Source organism: Oxyura jamaicensis, chromosome 2 (genome assembly GCF_011077185.1).
Source record: "Oxyura jamaicensis isolate SHBP4307 breed ruddy duck chromosome 2, BPBGC_Ojam_1.0, whole genome shotgun sequence".
NCBI classification, from domain to species: Eukaryota; Metazoa; Chordata; class Aves; order Anseriformes; family Anatidae; genus Oxyura; species Oxyura jamaicensis.
Window position 1 is genome coordinate 55,204,432 of NC_048894.1, and position 17,303 is coordinate 55,221,734.

At 42.8% G+C, this 17,303-nt stretch overlaps 1 protein-coding gene across 3 annotated transcripts; it reads left to right on the forward strand.

Moving 5' to 3' along the window:
* Window positions 1-5,680: 5,680 nt before the first annotated feature.
* Window positions 5,681-16,918, forward strand: PDIA4 (protein disulfide isomerase family A member 4). 3 transcript variants are annotated; one of them, XM_035316938.1, is made up of 11 exons: window positions 5,681-5,823; window positions 5,873-5,991; window positions 9,258-9,429; window positions 11,498-11,703; window positions 12,401-12,539; window positions 12,720-12,925; window positions 13,596-13,754; window positions 14,573-14,724; window positions 15,117-15,273; window positions 15,364-15,597; window positions 16,159-16,918. In XM_035316938.1, the coding sequence occupies exons 1-11, from the start codon at window positions 5,696-5,698 to the stop codon at window positions 16,572-16,574; spliced, it is 2,088 nt and encodes a 695-aa protein (XP_035172829.1). In that variant the 5' UTR covers window positions 5,681-5,695; the 3' UTR covers window positions 16,575-16,918. The 3 variants fall into 3 exon arrangements, with proteins under 3 accessions (XP_035172829.1, XP_035172830.1, XP_035172828.1); XM_035316939.1 differs by having other exon boundaries at window positions 5,693-5,819; window positions 5,872-5,991; XM_035316937.1 differs by having other exon boundaries at window positions 5,697-5,807; window positions 5,857-5,991.
* The last annotated feature ends 385 nt before the right edge of the window (window positions 16,919-17,303 follow it).

The following is a 17,303-nucleotide window of genomic DNA, read 5'->3' on the forward strand; positions in this document are numbered from 1 at the left end:
AGTAACATGTATTACTGTGACTTACCACGTGTAATAAACTTGCAAAAATTTAGTAGTATTGAAGTGGAATGCATCTCACAAACAGAACATTTTCACATAAAACTCTCAAACTCTCTTTCCATGTTTCTACAATGATGACTGAAAAAATTAGTGAAAGATGTTTTTTAAATGATCACTGTAACGTGAATCAATGAGTGATCAAAAACCAACAGAGTTGTACAAATGTTTTCTCATGCTCTCTAAACTGTTTCTAGATTTAGGTGAAATGCAAAACAGGATGAATATTTTAAGCATTGTTCTGGGAGTCATTGAAGTGATTTAATTGAAGATTATGTGATAAGCAATTCATCATCATTTGCTGTTGAAGTTAACTATAATGCAAAAGACAGGTGACGTTCATAAGCAAACTACCAGAAAAATTATTCAAAACACCTGTGTGACACAGTCCCAGTTTAAAGCAGACAGGTCACATAAAAGAGAGGTTTTGCAACTGAACCCGCTGTGTTCTTTTAAAATAAATAAATAAATAATATGAGAGCGTTCTTGCAAAACAATTTGCAACTACACATGTTGCAATGTCAGGTGTGCATTTGTAACATTCTGGCCATATTTTAAACTGCCAGTGGGTGGCATTAACAGCACCATTAGCCCATGCTGAATGGAACAAACGTGCTATTCAAAAAGATCACAGAAGAGGAAGTAGCCTGTCACACAATCCTACTGAAAATGCTGTGCATCACGGTCCAACACGTTGCTGCACTTGCACTGTGCTGTGTCCGTACGTGTTCTATTACAATGAATTTCTAATTCTTTAAGCACCATCAGCAACTTCCTATTGCCACCAGGTACAAAATTTGTGTTTAAAAACAGTAAATTCATTTGTCGCACCTCTATTCAGACCAGTATCAGCCAGCATCTAATCAGTATCACTCTGTGATATTAAGGATTACAATAAATTAAAGCAGTTGCCACATAGGCTAGAGCATTATAATTGCTCAGGATGCTTACACATTGCCACTCTTTATCATCAGTCTGTGAAAGGCCAAGTAGGTTCAAAACCGCTTTTGAAACTGTAATTTAATACCAAAAGTTAGATTGATGTAGATTAGTTTGGCATACCTTGCAATTTTCATGATTTTTTAAAAAGAAAACCAGCATTTTCTTCTTTTTCATTCACTGCCGAATAAGTCTCTTCTAAGATCAAAAAACGTACCCCACAGATCTGCAGAATGACGTACATACAATGACTAGCACCTAAACCACTGGGGAAAATTTCAGTACATTATAAAATATATATATATATATTTCACCAGTCCACCCCTTACTGGTGATAGAAAACACAGGTGCCATCTGTGAAGACTTTAAGGTAGCCACTGAGAACTTGAACCAACATGACAGACACTCAACATTCCTGAGGAAAATGAATGTAAGGAGTATGACTGTTTGCTTGTTCCTGAGCATGCCAGTCTATGCAGACTGATTTATCCCATTAAGCAAAAGAGATAAAGGTCCAAACAGTCAGAAATAGTTTCACTCATATTTCTGTGGACCATGACAGCACAAACAAAAGTGATCCTGCACATAATTTTCAACATTGCTTTGCAATGATCTTGCAGGATACATATTTTGCTGTTTTAGGCTTACTAACCTTCCAGCTTTACTGTTTCTCTTTCCTTCCCAGCAACATTTTCTAACATTTGCACTTATACAGACAATCTTTTGAGATTAAATCAGGAAAAATCATTTGCTCAAAGCATACCAGGATTGTAATACCTCATCACATCGAGTGTACTTTTCGGAACACATAACATTGAAGATTAGATGGGAACTGGTACAATGTGTGACATAAGTAAACTGACTTGCCAGAAAATGCAATGGAACAGCTTATGCATATAATCAGTGGTGTTTTAAGACTGACATCCTGACACCCTTCTGTTAGATTTATGAATGTGTTGTATACTGTCACTGTATTCTAAAACACTGTTCTAAGAAGGGGACCATAAAAGATTTTTCCACTGAGAGTTTGCTTCTTCTATTAATGAGATATCCCAACGGAAGGGAGTGGGCTTCCTACAACTTTCAGATTTTTTTATACTAATACAAGGTCTTTTGAACAGTTAGCAACAACCCAGGCAATGCTACTGTCCTTATGTGTAGCACAAGGGTACCTTTTGCAACCCTGGGGGCAAAGTTAACTATATATTCACGTATGTAACTGTAAAGGTTACAGCATCCCAGCATGTGGCCTTGTCCTTAGTAGAGCCTACAATGATTTTTTCTACACAGTTGCATACTACTTGAAATATATATTTCACGCTGGACATCCACTAAAAGCATTGCTTTTTGGATCACCCTCCTGACTTGCTGCCAATGAAACCTTTGTGTTCAGTTCAATGCCATAAATGCATTAAAAATAATTCACTAGTTCTGAAACTAATGCACAAAAGCCCTGTGTATCCTTTCCATTCAGAAGGCAGCACTGTCAATAAAGCCCCGTCCCTCTGCCAGTTTGATGGGCTTTAGCAACTGGATGTTTGTTGAGGCTCTGATGACAGCCTGCCAACTCCACAGGTCATCCCCCATAACAAAATTCCTTGAAATTTTTGCATGCTGCATATAATATAAAGAGGGGATTTTTGACTTAGCAAGGTCCTGTCTCACTGCAGTATTTTATGGCCTTTCAAATGGCTGAAAATAACCAGGTATTTAACTGGGCTTCTTTGGTGGCAACTGAATCTTTCACAGGGTATTCTTCACACAGACAAGTTGCCAATATCTAGTCCCCTGAGCCACGAACACCACAGCACAGGCCAGATTTTCAAAGCTGAGTCACCGGCACCAGTATTCCATCTGTATATTATGTCTTTTTTAAAATATATATTTAACTATTTATTTTCCTTTCATAATAATTTCACAGCTGACATATATATATAATAAGGAAATGGGGAACAAAAGTATTTTTAAAATAGGATGTCACTTGTGTAAACAATACCTAGCATGCTGCTTATTAGAGAACAGATTTTGATCCCTAACGGCTGAAAGAAAGTTAATACAATATTTAAATCATTGGTTAGAAATATGCGGTATCATTCTGAATCACCTTGGGTTGCCAAGGGTAAGGCCAACAGGTTATAAGGGTATGAAAACACAGTATGCACAAAACGTAATCCATAATGTAAATCCAGGCTAACACCTGGATTTTTCTGCAGCATAGCAGATGTATCAGACAAAAATGTCTTTTACCTAGAACTGTTCCATAGATGCTTTGCGAACTCTCATGCTTTCAGTGTTTGTTTGCTCTCTAGCAATGTATGGAGCAGACGTGACTTGCAAATGTGTCCAATTTCTCACTTCTTACCTGTTGCAAGGGACCTGTGCCATTCACTATTCCATGCATCTAACCTACAGATGACCCTATACTTAACTATCTGTTCCAAGCTCTGTTCCACCTTCCTTGTACCTAGAGAGCCTACTGGTAAAGAGAATGATTATTCTGTTGCTAAATGTCATGGTTTTGGCTGGGACAGTTATTTTTCTTTGTAAGGGCTCAAACAATGCAGTGTTTTGGATTTTTGATTAAAATAGTGGTGATAACACACCGATGTTTTTAGTTGTTGCAGAGCAGTGTTTGCATAGCACCAAGGACTTTTCACAGCTTCTCATGCTGCCCTGCCATTGAGGAGGCTGGGGGTGCACCAGGAGCTGGGAGGGGACACAGCCAGGACAGCTGACCCAGACTGGCCAAAGGGGTATTTCATATCATATGACATTGTGATCAGCAATTAAAGCTGGGGGAAAGAAGGGGGGGGGGGGCATTCAGAACAATGGCGTTTGTCTTCCCAAGGAAGCATCATGCATGATGAGCCCTGCTTTCCTGGAAGTGGCTGAATACCTGCCTGCTGATGGGAAGCAGTGAATGAATTCACTGCTTTGCTTTGCTTGCAAGCATGGCTTTTCCTTTACCTAGTAAACTGTCTTTACCTCAGCCCATGAGTTCTCACACTTTACATTTCCAGTTCTCTCCCCTGTCCCAGTAAGGGAGAGTGAGCGAGTGGCTGTGTGGCACTTAGCTGCCTGCCAGGGCTAAACCACAACATTACCTCAGGTAAAGAGCAAGTACTTGGCAAAAGGCCACAGCACTGTTACTAGTAGGACTTAGTCCAGAGGATTTTCAGCTTCATACAGCCATCCCTACATGCAAGCAAGCCTGGAGGGAACAGGAAGGAATCTTTTGGAAAAACTGCACGGATAGCACACTTTCCAGTGCCTGGTGTGTTTCACATTCACACAAAGCTTACAGTTGCACTAAGCTACACCACAGCTGGTCTCTGATGAATTACATTTCTGCTTAGTGTGTTCTTTATGACCTGTTGTGTTATCCTGTTACCCCAGCCTAGGCACACAGGCATAGCCCAATTAGTTTGAAGACAGACAACAGGACTGTGGTCCTTTGCCAAGGCCCTGTTTGTCTAATGGGACGTGCCTAAGATCCAGGCTACGGTAACTACCCACACAGTTAACTCCCGGTTTGGCAGTCTTTCAGTCAGATGATCAGGCTGTCCTTGTGTGAACAGGGACTACAGGGCTTCTGTCCTGCAGGCTTTCCTCATGCAGTTCAAACAAATCAAAAAGCTGTATTTGTACTGTCTGCACTTCCTTTTTCACTGTCTAGCTGGATCTTGGTGCTTGACACCTGTGACTCTCTAGCAAGTCTATTAATCTCGTTTTTCAACTTGGTTAAGGAGTAGAGGTAAACAAATTAGCCATCACAAAACAAGAACTATTTATTCCTGCATTTCACATTCTAACAGACAATAGCAATAATCACGCTATTTCTCCCTCTTCCCTGGCTATTTTTTTCTGTGAGCTTTTTTCACCTGTTTTCCGATGTCCAAACAGCATCAGTTCCGAAGTGCTGGGCCTGGCAGCACATCTCTCTATTGATGTAATATTGATGTTATCCAGCTCTCTGCTGGTTAATCTCCGAACGAAGCCAGGATAAAATGGAATGCGGCAGTAACCATTTATCTCTTACGAACTCAGATGAGGAAGGCAGCAAATATTTCAACACACCAGCACCACATTCAAATCCATGGTCGTACCAACCAAACACCCCGTAAGTATCAACCTTCTATACTCTTCAACCTTTCACATTCGGGGCAGCATCCAACCCGGCTATGTACCACCACCGTATTACTGCGTGTCTATGCCAGGAAAACACATCATAGGAACAAACTGTTTAATATTTATCCCAAAATCCGGAGGGATCAAGACAGCTTTTCAAACCAGGTCTCATACAAGGTCCCAGTCGGCTGCAGCAATACACATTTAATTTGGAAGCAGAAATACGAAAAAGCAGGATTTTTTTGTGTGACGTTCCGTGACCTCAGACGTTCACCACACAACCACCGGGACCGGCCCCCCAACCCCGGCGGCCCCCACCGCCGCCATCGCGCGGCCCTCTCACGGGGAAGCCACGCCCACCCGCGCACGCGGCTCGCCCTAACAGGCCGCCGCCACCTCCCTTGAGCCCGCCCCCCAGCAGCACCCGCCAATCGCGAGCGCCAACGTTGCCCCTCCGCCCGGCGGGCGGGGAAGCCCCTCTCCCCTCCCTCCCCGGCACCACCCCCGCGCCCGCAGCGCGGCTGCGCCCCACGCTCGTGGCGGCCGGCGGTTGGCGGCCGGCGGGCAGCCAATGGGCGCGCGGCAGCTCAGAGCAGGGCGTGCAGCTGCGCGCCGACGGCCCCGCGCGCTCCTCGCCCCGCCGCAGCGGAGCCGGGCCGGGCCGGGCGGCGGCAGCAGCAGCAGCAGCAGCAGCAGCAGCAGCAGCCAACCAGGGGACGCGCCGGGGCGGCGGCAGCAGGAGCAGCGGGAGCAGGAGGAGCAGCGGCGGGATGAGGCGTCGTGGGGTGCGGGCGCTGCTGCTGCTGCTGGGGGTGGCGCTGGCGCTGGCTGTGCTGGCGCGCGGCGCGGCGGCCGAGGAGGACGAAGGTGAGCGCGGGGCAGGGCGGGAGCCGTGGGAGCCCCGCTTCGGGCCGGGAGGGCTGGGGGTGGGGCAGGCTGCCTAACCGCGTAGTTAAGAGCAGGTAATTAGCCGCGGTGGACGATGCTGGCTCCCTCCTACGTTGCCGGTGCCTCCTGGTAGCCCCTCGGAGCGTCCCCGTTTCCGCAGTTGGTGCTGTGGGGGCTTTTCGGCCTTCCTCCCATTGTCCTGGGGCGTCGCCGAGCCGCGCCGCCCGCCCGGCGCTGGGCTCTCGGGGCGCTTCTGTGCGCTTGTCCCATCTGGGCCGGCTGAATCGGCTGGCTGTAACCGCGCAGCCCTGTGGCAAAGCCCTGACGCTGTCACGGGCAGGCCGCGGCTGTTCCGCCCCTTGCATGGCTACAAGGAAGGGTCCACGTAGAGAACCTAGTACGGCAAAGGTGGAGGAAAGCAGCTTTCATAGGTAAGGCTTTTGAGTGGCCTGGCAACAGATTGCAAGTCTCAGCCTCCGTGTTTCTGGAGATGGAGGTCATCTGGCTGGGTGCAGGCTGGAAACTGGCCCTACAGTGCCCTTCCCAAAGGAAGCTTTCAGGCAGAACCCAAAAGATGTTTGTCTTTGGGTCCAGCTTTTTCATGCGGGAATCACCGCACTCGAGGAACCCTTACCAGGCCGGGTTTCCAATAGGGGCTGAAAGTTCAGTAAAGCCACTGCATGAATCAGTTTTGGTTAGAGTAGCCCATCATCCCGAAAAAGGCCTGCCAGTCAGTGTCACGTTTCTGGAGTTTTAAAATGAGTGTCATCTTTTTTAGTTGGCTTAAGTAACAATGCGTTGAACTTTGTGGTATGAAATGGTCTGTATTCTACTTGAGGACGGGTTATAGCAGAGCTGTTGCTTCATTACCTTGTTCACCTTCTTTGCTAGTAGCTTTAAGAAACAAAGATAGTGCAGCTGCTTTATTTTCTTGAGCTGTATTATACAAATACTGACTTGTTACTTCTACGGTATCAGATGTCACAGTTACTCATTCTGTGTCTGTTCTCTTGAAAATGTAAATATTCGATATAAATTAAAGTTCAAGTTCCTTAATGACAAAAGCCTCACTGCCCCCTTTCCTGCTCAGATCCTTAAAGTGGGTCTTTTGGACCCAATGCTGGTGGAGCCGTTAGAGGTAGCTAAAGTGATCCTAAGTGCCAGTGAAGCTACGGACTCCAGAGGATGATTTCATGGTCATTACAGAAATGTATGTTTTCCTGAAGCAATTTGGAAGGGCTAGAGTCCTGCTGTTACCTGCCTCTATCATGCCTCCACCTCTGGGGAGGAGGAAGTGGATGTGTGTAATGACCATACATCAATGTCAAAGCTTGGTGTTGGCAGGCTATGCGACTACTTCCAGTGAAAGATACAAAATTACTTCAGTGATACATGTGAAATTCGGTGGTACAGTGTTTCTAACTTAATCAGAATCTCTAGGCCTGATGCTTGTTTCTCCCCTTCCCAGACTCTGACCTTTGCTGCTGTTACTGCAGAGGTCTTTTTCTTATGGGATGGAAGCTAACCTTGTGAGCAGAAACAAGAGTTGCAGTCTGGTCAGTTTCAAAGCTGCACAAGCAGAATTGACTAACCAGTTTTGCTCAAGTTCCTTCCTTGGTAAAAAGTCAAGTCTGATGTGCTTTGCTTGGAAAAGCAACAGATATTGCACAGCTCCCTGGGAATTCAGGCACAGACCAACCTGGAACACCCTGCAGTAGAATACAGCCCTCGAATCTACTGAGCACTGATGTCAGCAGAAGTTTTGGCTGCTGAACACCCCTGAAAGCTAGCTTTCTCACAACTGCATTCCCAAATGTAAATGAATGCCCTAGGAATTCTCTTGCAGTGTGTCTGGAAGCTCAGCCCTTCCATTGCAAGTGCTCTGAGGCAGCAACACAGAAGGCATTGTCCAGTTGTAAATAGCACTTTTAGCTGATGCTCAGATGAGAGGGAAACAGTAGTAGTTTTAAAGGAACTTAATCCAGGTGAGTTCCATTGGGTGATAAATGATCTCCTGTGATCTCTGACTATGTCAGAGACTTCGGTATTTTGGCATTCTATAAAATTCGGTTCTAACTAAAATATACACTCCCCTAGAAAATGTTTATGCAGAGAGCATTTGCACATATTTTTTTTAGTATCTCTTAACAGAAAAATGGTTATTGGTGTTTAGTGGTATAATGTCCATGATGCAAATGTTGCTGTGGTTTGCTGTTGGCCTGAAAATAAGTTAGGTTTTCTTCCATTTTTTCCTGTTTGTACCTGGCTGCTGAATATTACATATTTATAATTCTTGATTTCAAATTCCAGGCAAAATCAAGAGTATTTTCAGAATTCTTGTCCTGGACACATAGACTATGTATACGTTATCTACTGAAGTCCTGCATGTTAACTTAGTCAAAAGTTAGTTAAACTTAGGTAGAGAATATATAATTTTGAACAAGGAAACTTTTAAATTTTCTTCCTGCTTTGTTAACCATGGAACTCCACGTGGCTAAAAGGACCTTAGTTATACTGATGTATGTTTTACATTAGGGATGAGGTATTGTCATCATTTGTTCTGTGACTGAAATTCCTATAAAAACATTCAGTAAGGTTTGTTTGCCTAGAATTATAGCAGTTTTAACAACGTCTTTAAAAGAACATGTGAATGATCAAATGTTAAAGACACCATCTCAAATTCTAAGGCAGACTGAACTGGTTGAAGTGTCTTGGCATCAGATTTCATGTTCAAGTCCTGCTTCTCAAATTGAGCAAATCTGTTTTCTCCAAAGGCCTGTTCTAGACCAGTGGTTTTGGAATCCTTACACCAAAGGGCCCCCTGTGTGGGGGGCCTCACTCCATTTGTTTCAGAAGGGCATCTTGTATCTATCGCATGCCTGGGGATGGGTTTGCAGGGGTGTGTTCTGTGACAGTTTTTAAACTCGCTCCACAGCCTGGTGCTGATTCTGAGCCTACAAACAGAGTTATGCTTTTGCACCTAGAAAGCCTCTTTAATGAATTGAAACATCTCTGTAACTGAAAGCAAGATAGGTTAGGGTGGCAGGGCTGGGCTTGAGCAGTTGGGGATGGAAACAAAAGTTCCCAAACTTGGGCAGCTGTCACTGGATGTGGAACAGGAACTAACCTGGTACTTCTTTAACTACAGGATACATCTAACCCATCTTTAACCTGGTAGAATTATTTAAACTTTAAGCTTGACACCATCTAGTCTATACTGCATTTTTTTAATTCTACTTTTCCAGACTCACTTACAAAAGAAGTTGATGATGATGACGACGACGATGAAGAGGAAGATGATGACGATGATGATTCTGAAGTTAAAGAAGAGAATGGTGTGTTGATCTTGAATGATGCAAACTTTGACACCTTTACTGCAGACAAGGACACTGTGCTGCTGGAGTTCTACGCGCCATGGTGGGTTCACAGTCTGCAGCACCTCCTTAGGTGGCAGGATGGGATGGGTGCTGGGGGCTTTTTTGGCAATATGCAATCCTAAAAGGTGAGTTTGGGCTGTTGTTTTTGGGATAGAGATGTTTGCTTGTTTGTTTCTACTCTTTACGAGGTATCTGTCTGAACGGTTTTAGGGAGTGAGGAGTTGTTGATACTGTTTCCTCAGGTTAGTTAGTAAGCTGTGATTCTAAAAGCAGATGTCTGGATCATGACTGGTTTAAAAGCATAGGTGGTTTCAAAGGCTATGGAGAGCTAGTGCTGGACTGTGCTATAGTCCAGGGCAGGGGATGGTTCTGGAGGTGTCCCTTTCCCTGCTCCTGTAACATAGGAAAGAGCATGCTCTTTTCTGTCACCATATATTTAGGTCATACTGAGGGCTCCTGTGCCAAGGAAAGCACTGCCCTGGGTCTGTCTCTGCTCTGTGCTTGTCAGGGAACAGAGATGGTCCCAGTGAGCCTCAGAAAAGTTGTGCAGTATGACCTGGCAGCCCACTGTCTTGTCCTGTTGGCCTATGTAGAACCAGTGTACTTATACATGGAGGAGGATTGCCTAGCTAGAAGGTTTTCCTTTTGAAGTTCCAGTCTCAGTCCTTGCCAGAAGGATGTGTGAGTAAGGATATAGTTCCTTCACACTACTCGTTTAAACAGTGCCACATACGTGATAAAAATTCTGCTGGTGTACACTGAGTTACACCAGTGCGCTCAGGAGCTACTGTGGATTTACCTGTGTACAACTGAGACAGAACTTAAACCAGAATGTATTTTGTTTGTATTCTTATGGACAAAAATAATGAGGATCATTAATGGGAAAAATAAGAGTAGAATATTTGCAGTCAAGCTGATGCGTTAGTGCTGCAGCCAGAACCTCTCTTCCTTTGTGGCTTAGTGATATAATGGATAAGTCATTTGACTTACCCATTTGTCCTTTTTCATAGAATCATAGAATATCCCTAGTTGAAAGAGACACATAAGGATCATCAAGTCCAACTCCTGGCACTCTGCACAGGTCTACCCTAAAATTCAAACCATATGACTAAGTGCACAGTCCAAGCACTTCTTAAACTCCAACAGACTTGGTGCTGTGACTGCATCCCCAGGGAGCCTGTTCCAGTGCGTGACAACCTTCTTAGTGAAGAACCTCGTCCTGATGTCCAGGACTTTTTCTAGTCTTTGGGAGGGGGGATCTTGCTTGAGGTAGAGTTGTGTTTTATCTAATACCAGTCTCATCATGCAGAAGCCTATGCCTTTTTGGCAACTATAGTTTGCTAGCTTGAAAACTGAAAGTGGAGCTTAATATATAACCAAGTAGAAGGACGTGTAGTCACCACAGATTAGACACTTCTTTTTTTTCCTGCACCCTCTCCTGCCAGTTGAGAGGCTAAGTAATACAGGCTGTCTGTTGCATGCCTTTTTTTTTTTTCCTATTCTGTCTTCAGTTTGTCAAGCTATATGCTTTTCATATGCTGGTTTCCTCTGCTGTGCCAGTTTTTGCAGAAGTAAGTTGTGCTCTTCCTGGAGGGTTTTGGCATGGTCCAGAGAGAACAGGTGCTGTGATATGAGAGTGGATTTGAGGTTTCATTAAAGCCCAATTAACTTCTGGTTCATTTTTCTCTTTAGTTTGATTTTAGGGTACCATGTAGAGAAGGTGAACCCTGATTAGGGATAAGCTGAAGTCTGGATGAGATGGTATCAGGGGGCAGGGAGGAGAACACAGTACAAGGGTTACAACTTTGTAGAAGCAGTCATTAAATTTTCTTGCAGATGCTTAAGAAGCATATATGGAAATATGGTATCTTTTGAATAGGGATGGGGGTGGAAAAAGAAGAAAGGTTGTGATTTGAGTGAACTAGCTATAGCATCTCTTGCCCTCTCACCACCACTACCACCCCCTGTGAGTCTGAAAATATAGCAAGACAAATACTCTTAAGTTGATGCTGTAAACATATGGTAGAAGGCCTCCTAGAAATTTGGAGTAGTAAAATAACATCTCCATGTCTGCCTTGCATTTATCTGTCTATGTGTGTCTTTTACAGGTGTGGGCACTGCAAGCAGTTTGCTCCTGAATATGAGAAGATAGCCAAAACTCTGAAAGAAAATGACCCTCCTATTCCAGTTGCCAAAATTGATGCTACTGCAGCCACTTCGCTAGCAAGTCGTTTTGATGTCAGTGGCTACCCAACCATTAAAATCTTGAAAAAAGGCCAGCCTGTTGACTATGATGGTTCTCGAACAGAAGACGGTAAGCACCAGTCCTTTGCAGTTCTTCATGACAAAGCAAGGAATTACATGGTTTTGCTACTCAGATCATGTATTGCCAAGGACTTTGATCTCAAGTTCCATTGTGTTAAGCGGAACAGTATTATGAAGGCTGAAATTTTGTCCAGTCTTCTAAATTCTCTGTACTAGAAGGTAATTCTGCAGATGGTGTGTAGTGTTCTTAGTGAGGAAAGGTTTTTAAAATTATGACTTGATTTAGAACAGGAGGTGTTGTTGTGCTTGATGAGAGATCAGCCAGTAGGAAACATCAGGTTTGTAAATGGACATTGGGTATAAAACCCTGTGTTTCTCACTTAATGAGTGTGTCTATCTTCACTCCAGTCAGAAGGAAAAACTACCTTTTCTGTCTGCTTTGAATGGAATTCACATAATAACTTGCTGTAAAGTATAGACTGTGTTCTGCATAATTAAGATGCTCAGTAGGTGAAGAGAATATTAAAGACCTTGGCAATACCAGCAATAGAGTATAAAGGAGCTTGAGTCTTAAAAACAAAAAACAAAACAAACAAAAAAGAGATGTAGTGTAAACCAGTATAAACCTTGACTGTTTGGTCCAAGACCATGCTTGCCACTCTGATATCTTGATATTGACTCTTGCATTTGATATACTACAGATAGGATAGTGCAAGCTTTAACCTGGCTATCAAACTATCTTTCAGAAATTGTAGCCAAAGTCAAGGAGGTTTCTGATCCCAACTGGACCCCTCCACCAGAAGCTACCCTGGTATTGACCCAAGATAATTTTGATGATGTTGTGAATGGTGCTGACATAATTCTGGTGGAATTCTATGCTCCATGGTAAGCAAGAAGGCAGTCACCTCTGCTTACTAGGACAGCTGGCCTGAACGTGCTTGGTGAAGCTGTTTTCTGTCATTATGCCTCTTCTAAAGAGGCTTGCAGCTCTTCCACTGCAGAGGTAAAGGTACCTAGCAGGACTATGCATTGTAAACATTTCCCTTCATCCTCCTCCTTCCTTAGGTGCGGACACTGCAAAAGGCTTGCTCCAGAATATGAGAAGGCTGCTCAGGAGCTCAGCAAGCGCACGCCTCCTATTCCCCTGGCTAAAGTTGATGCCACTGCTGAAACTGACCTTGCAAAGAAGTTTGATGTTAGTGGCTACCCAACCCTGAAAATCTTCCGCAAAGGCAAACCTTATGACTACAACGGTCCACGAGAAAAATACGGTATCGTGACTTCTCTTTTTTTCTTTGGGCTTGACTATAAATGTATTGTTTGAAAGCTCTGTTGTTACATCTTGTTCACATCCTAGTTAGAGGAACCTGAAAAAAGATGTTCTACAGATATCTACATTTAAAAAAAAAAGATACTAAAAGATATCTACATAAGCCAGCAGAATAAAGTAGTCTTACCTTTGTAACATCTTATGGTGGTACTGTAAGCTCCTTTTAATATAAAGTAACTTAAATGTACAAGCTGGCAGTATGAGTAAATGGGCAGCCATTAGTTGCACTGCTCTGTAAGTGCTGGTGAAGTGCTCAGTATTGGGTTGTAATATTGAGGGAAGAATTAGGAATATCCAAGTGGAATCATGTCTCATAGCAGGGTCACAAGACTATGAAGGATCTAAAATTTCAAAAAGATGAATTACTGGGAAGGTCATCTGATATCCATGGAAGTCCTGAAACCAGCCTAAAAGAGACTATCCAGAACTGAAGCTTTTCAAGACCATGACTGCAGTCCTGTTGATGTGGTCTTTTGGTTATTGTGGAAGGACTGCACAGAAATAAAGGTGTAAATGGGAAATATATTAAATGATGCTGTAGATAAAATGCCTGAACCTTTCAGTTCAATAAATGTTCTAAGCAATTTCTTGGGGGTGGGTTTGCCTCACAGGTATTGTCGACTACATGATTGAACAGGCTGGTCCTCCATCTAAACAGATTCAGGCTACCAAGCAGGTACAGGAATTTCTGAAGGATGGGGATGATGTCATCGTTATTGGTATCTTTAGTGGAGAGACTGACAAAGCCTATCAGCTCTATCAGGAAGCAGGTAAGGAATGTTTTTAAATATTAGAAGACCAGGTTGTTGATATTCTGCCCAAGACTTTGGGCATGAGAAGTTCCTTTATTTTTGTTCTGAATTCAGTAAGAGACTTAGAGAGGGGGAAAAAGAGACTGAAGAGTGATCTTCCACTTTTACTCAAGGAAAAAAGCTCATGCCAGGTCTTGGTCATGTAACTGAAGTATCAGCCAGTCACAGGACATAATCTCTTGATGGTGCATCCCTAAAAATCCATGCACTAGAGAGGAAGGAAAATTCCTAGCTGAGGAACAAATCACAGCTTCTTGCTAGCTTTGCCATATACTTTTGCTGGCTTCATATCTGACAGTTCCAGAGGCTGGACTCTAGTAAGGTTATTTGGGGTGGAGAGACTTGGAGAAAGGATCATCATCCATCTCTGGGTCAGTTTAGCTAGACCATTAACAGTTTTTGCTACCACATGTAAGAGGCAAAGCACTGTAAGTGCTTGGTCCCTCTAAACAGTCCTTACGGATTGATTTACTTACAGCCACTCTTTTTCTGTTTGAGCCTTGAGAGAAGTAAGGGCTATTCCTCATAACGTGGCTATGCCTGCTTCTGGGGCTGCCATTGTTTATATCTGGATTAAGAGCTGATCTGGCTATTCTGGCATGGTAAGATACAGAACTGTCTCCCATGTTTCCCTGTTTGGAGGTGAGAGCTGTTCTCTAAGACTCTGGGCCATTCCATGTCTGAGAGAATTCCTGTGCAGTACAGTACTAAGATTTTGGTTGAAGGCTGTCAGTTCAGTTCTTGATAACTTTTCATTTTCCCTAACCTGTTTTCAGCTAATGGCTTAAGAGAAGACTATAAGTTTCACCACACCTTCAGCAACGAGATTGCAAAACTATTGAAAGCATCTCCTGGAAAACTGGTTGTGATGCAGCCAGAAAAATTTCAGTCAAAGCACGAGCCCAAGATGCATGTTTTGGATCTTAAAGTGAGTAGTTGGTCCAAAGTTACAAAATTTCTTCAGAGATTGAAGGCTTTATTTTGTATGTATGAGCAGTTGGCATCATTCTGATGGAAATAGCCCATTAGATATTTGAGGTAACCCCTTTGTCTCCTGAAATTGTGCTGGTTTGTTCTTGAAATCTTTATGAAATTAATGCAGAGATTACGTATTCAAATAATTTACTACTGCAGTGTTCAGATCAGGGATAAAACACAAAATTATCATTACTGCTCAAGTATTTGAAGAATATGGTGAGGGCATTGTTTATAACATGCCACTTCCTTAGTCATGTATGCACAAATACTAGTTTCCAGTACTGTGTAACAGAAATGCCACTTACTTGCATGTCTTTTCCCCATTTTTATTTTTTTTGGCAGGATTCTACAGATGGATCAGAGATCAAAGAGCACGTGCTAAAACATGCTTTGCCTCTAGTTGGTCATCGCAAGCCTTCCAATGATGTTAAAAGATACACTAAGCGTCCTCTAGTGGTTGTCTATTATACTGTAGACTTCAGTTTTGACTATCGTGTTGGTAAGTTAAGTTCACCATCCCTCTACTTTGGAAGGAAGCAAGTGATAAGTAACTAGAAGTTAGTAATCCTGCTGTATTCTGGTTCTTCAGCTACTCAGTACTGGAGAGGCAAAGTTCTGGAAGTGGCCAAAGACTTCCCTGAATATGTGTTTGCTGTTTCTGATGAGGAAGATTATTCTTCTGAAATAAAGGATCTAGGACTTCTTGAGAGTGGAGAGGATGTCAATGTTGCCATTCTGGATGAAGGTGGCAAGAAATATGCCATGGAGCCAGAGGAGTTTGATTCTGATGTACTCAGGCAATTTGTGCTGGCATTCAAAAAAGGTATAGTTCCTAAAAAGAAAAAAGCCATTTTCTTGTTTTCCTTACATCACTTTTTCCCTGGTATTATGGCTACAATAAAATCATATGTGCAACCTTATAGTGCCCTGTGGCTTAAGACTTTTGGATGATTCTTGTCCTTTTTTTTCTTTTAACCTTGGTTCATTAACTTTGTAGTTTAGGCTGTGCTGTGGCATCTAGCTGTATTCTAACACTGAGGGTGTTTGGTAAGCCTAAAAGCTGCTTGTAGCTTTGAAGTGCCAGTTGATCATTCATATTCATGGCTAGTATAATAAATCACTGTCTAATACATTATGGATGGGTACCCAGAAAAAGAGGGAGGAAGCTTCTAGAGAATTGAGACATTGTTGCCAATATTTCATAAGCTTGCCATACTAAAAAAAAGGTCAGGAAGCTAGCCAGTGTTTCCTGTAGAGGTAAGCTCATTTACTGGTGCAACACTTTTCCTTGGTGTGAGGATGTACTTCTGCCCTTTCTTAGGGCAGATCATAAGGATTGTTTTTACTCTATGCTAATAATGGTGCGTGTTTTCCTTTCTCCTAGGAAAACTGAAGCCTATTGTGAAGTCCCAGCCGGTGCCAAAAAATAACAAAGGGCCTGTGAAAGTGGTAGTGGGTAAAACTTTTGATACCATAGTAATGGATCCAAAGAATGATGTTCTCATAGAGTTCTATGCCCCGTGGTGTGGACACTGCAAGAAACTAGAACCAGTGTATAATGAGCTAGGCAAAAAATACAAGAATGAGAAAAATCTAGTCATAGCCAAGATGGATGCTACTGCCAACGACGTGACAAACGACCACTACAAAGTAGAAGGATTCCCTACTATCTACTTCGCTCCAAGGGACAAGAAGAGCAATCCTATTAAATTTGAAGGCGGGGACAGAGATTTAGAGCATTTGAGCAAATTTATAGAGGAGCATGCAACAAAACTCTCCAGAACAAAAGAAGAGCTTTAGATAAGATGAGGGATGGTAAAGAAAGAATTTTTTGTACCTTTTAGTTTAAAGAAAGTTACCGACAAAACTTCCTGAAAGAAGAATTCAGCATTTGGAACAAGGAAATTCTTGAGCAGTAAAGCAATTGCAGTATCTTTTTTTGCATTGCAGAAAAGTTTTCTCTGGACACTGAACTTCTATGATATGAATGTCTTACGTTAGTTATGGTTTTGATCTTTGGAGGAAAAATACATCCTTTATTTTTTGTGACTATCTTGAGATTGATTCTTTGATTCCAATGCAACTGTGTTTTTTAGAAGTTAAAAGATACTACCAAAAAGAGAGAACCAAATTCCTCTACCAAATATACTTGTCTTCTTTGTTGGTATGGTTACTCTGGGGGCAGGAAGCCAAGCTCTCTTGTTATATTTCTGTATACTTACTCAGGTGACTGTGTTACTGTATTGACTGAGGGTAAGAAAGGGGGTTTTCTAAAGTGTGGATGAATCACTCAGTGCTATTGAGATAAGACACCAGTAACTTGCTAACTAAATACACACTAGACCTGTCTGCTTTTGAATTGTGGATCTCTGTAGAGCAGGTGATGCTATAAAAATGAGAAGTCATTTAGACAAATTTTGATATGTGTTCATATTGACCAGTTTATATCTTAGTCTCCCCAAGTATGTTTTGGAGCAATTGGAGCATGATGGAAATAACATCTAGTGGGGCTACTGCTAGGATTCAGGT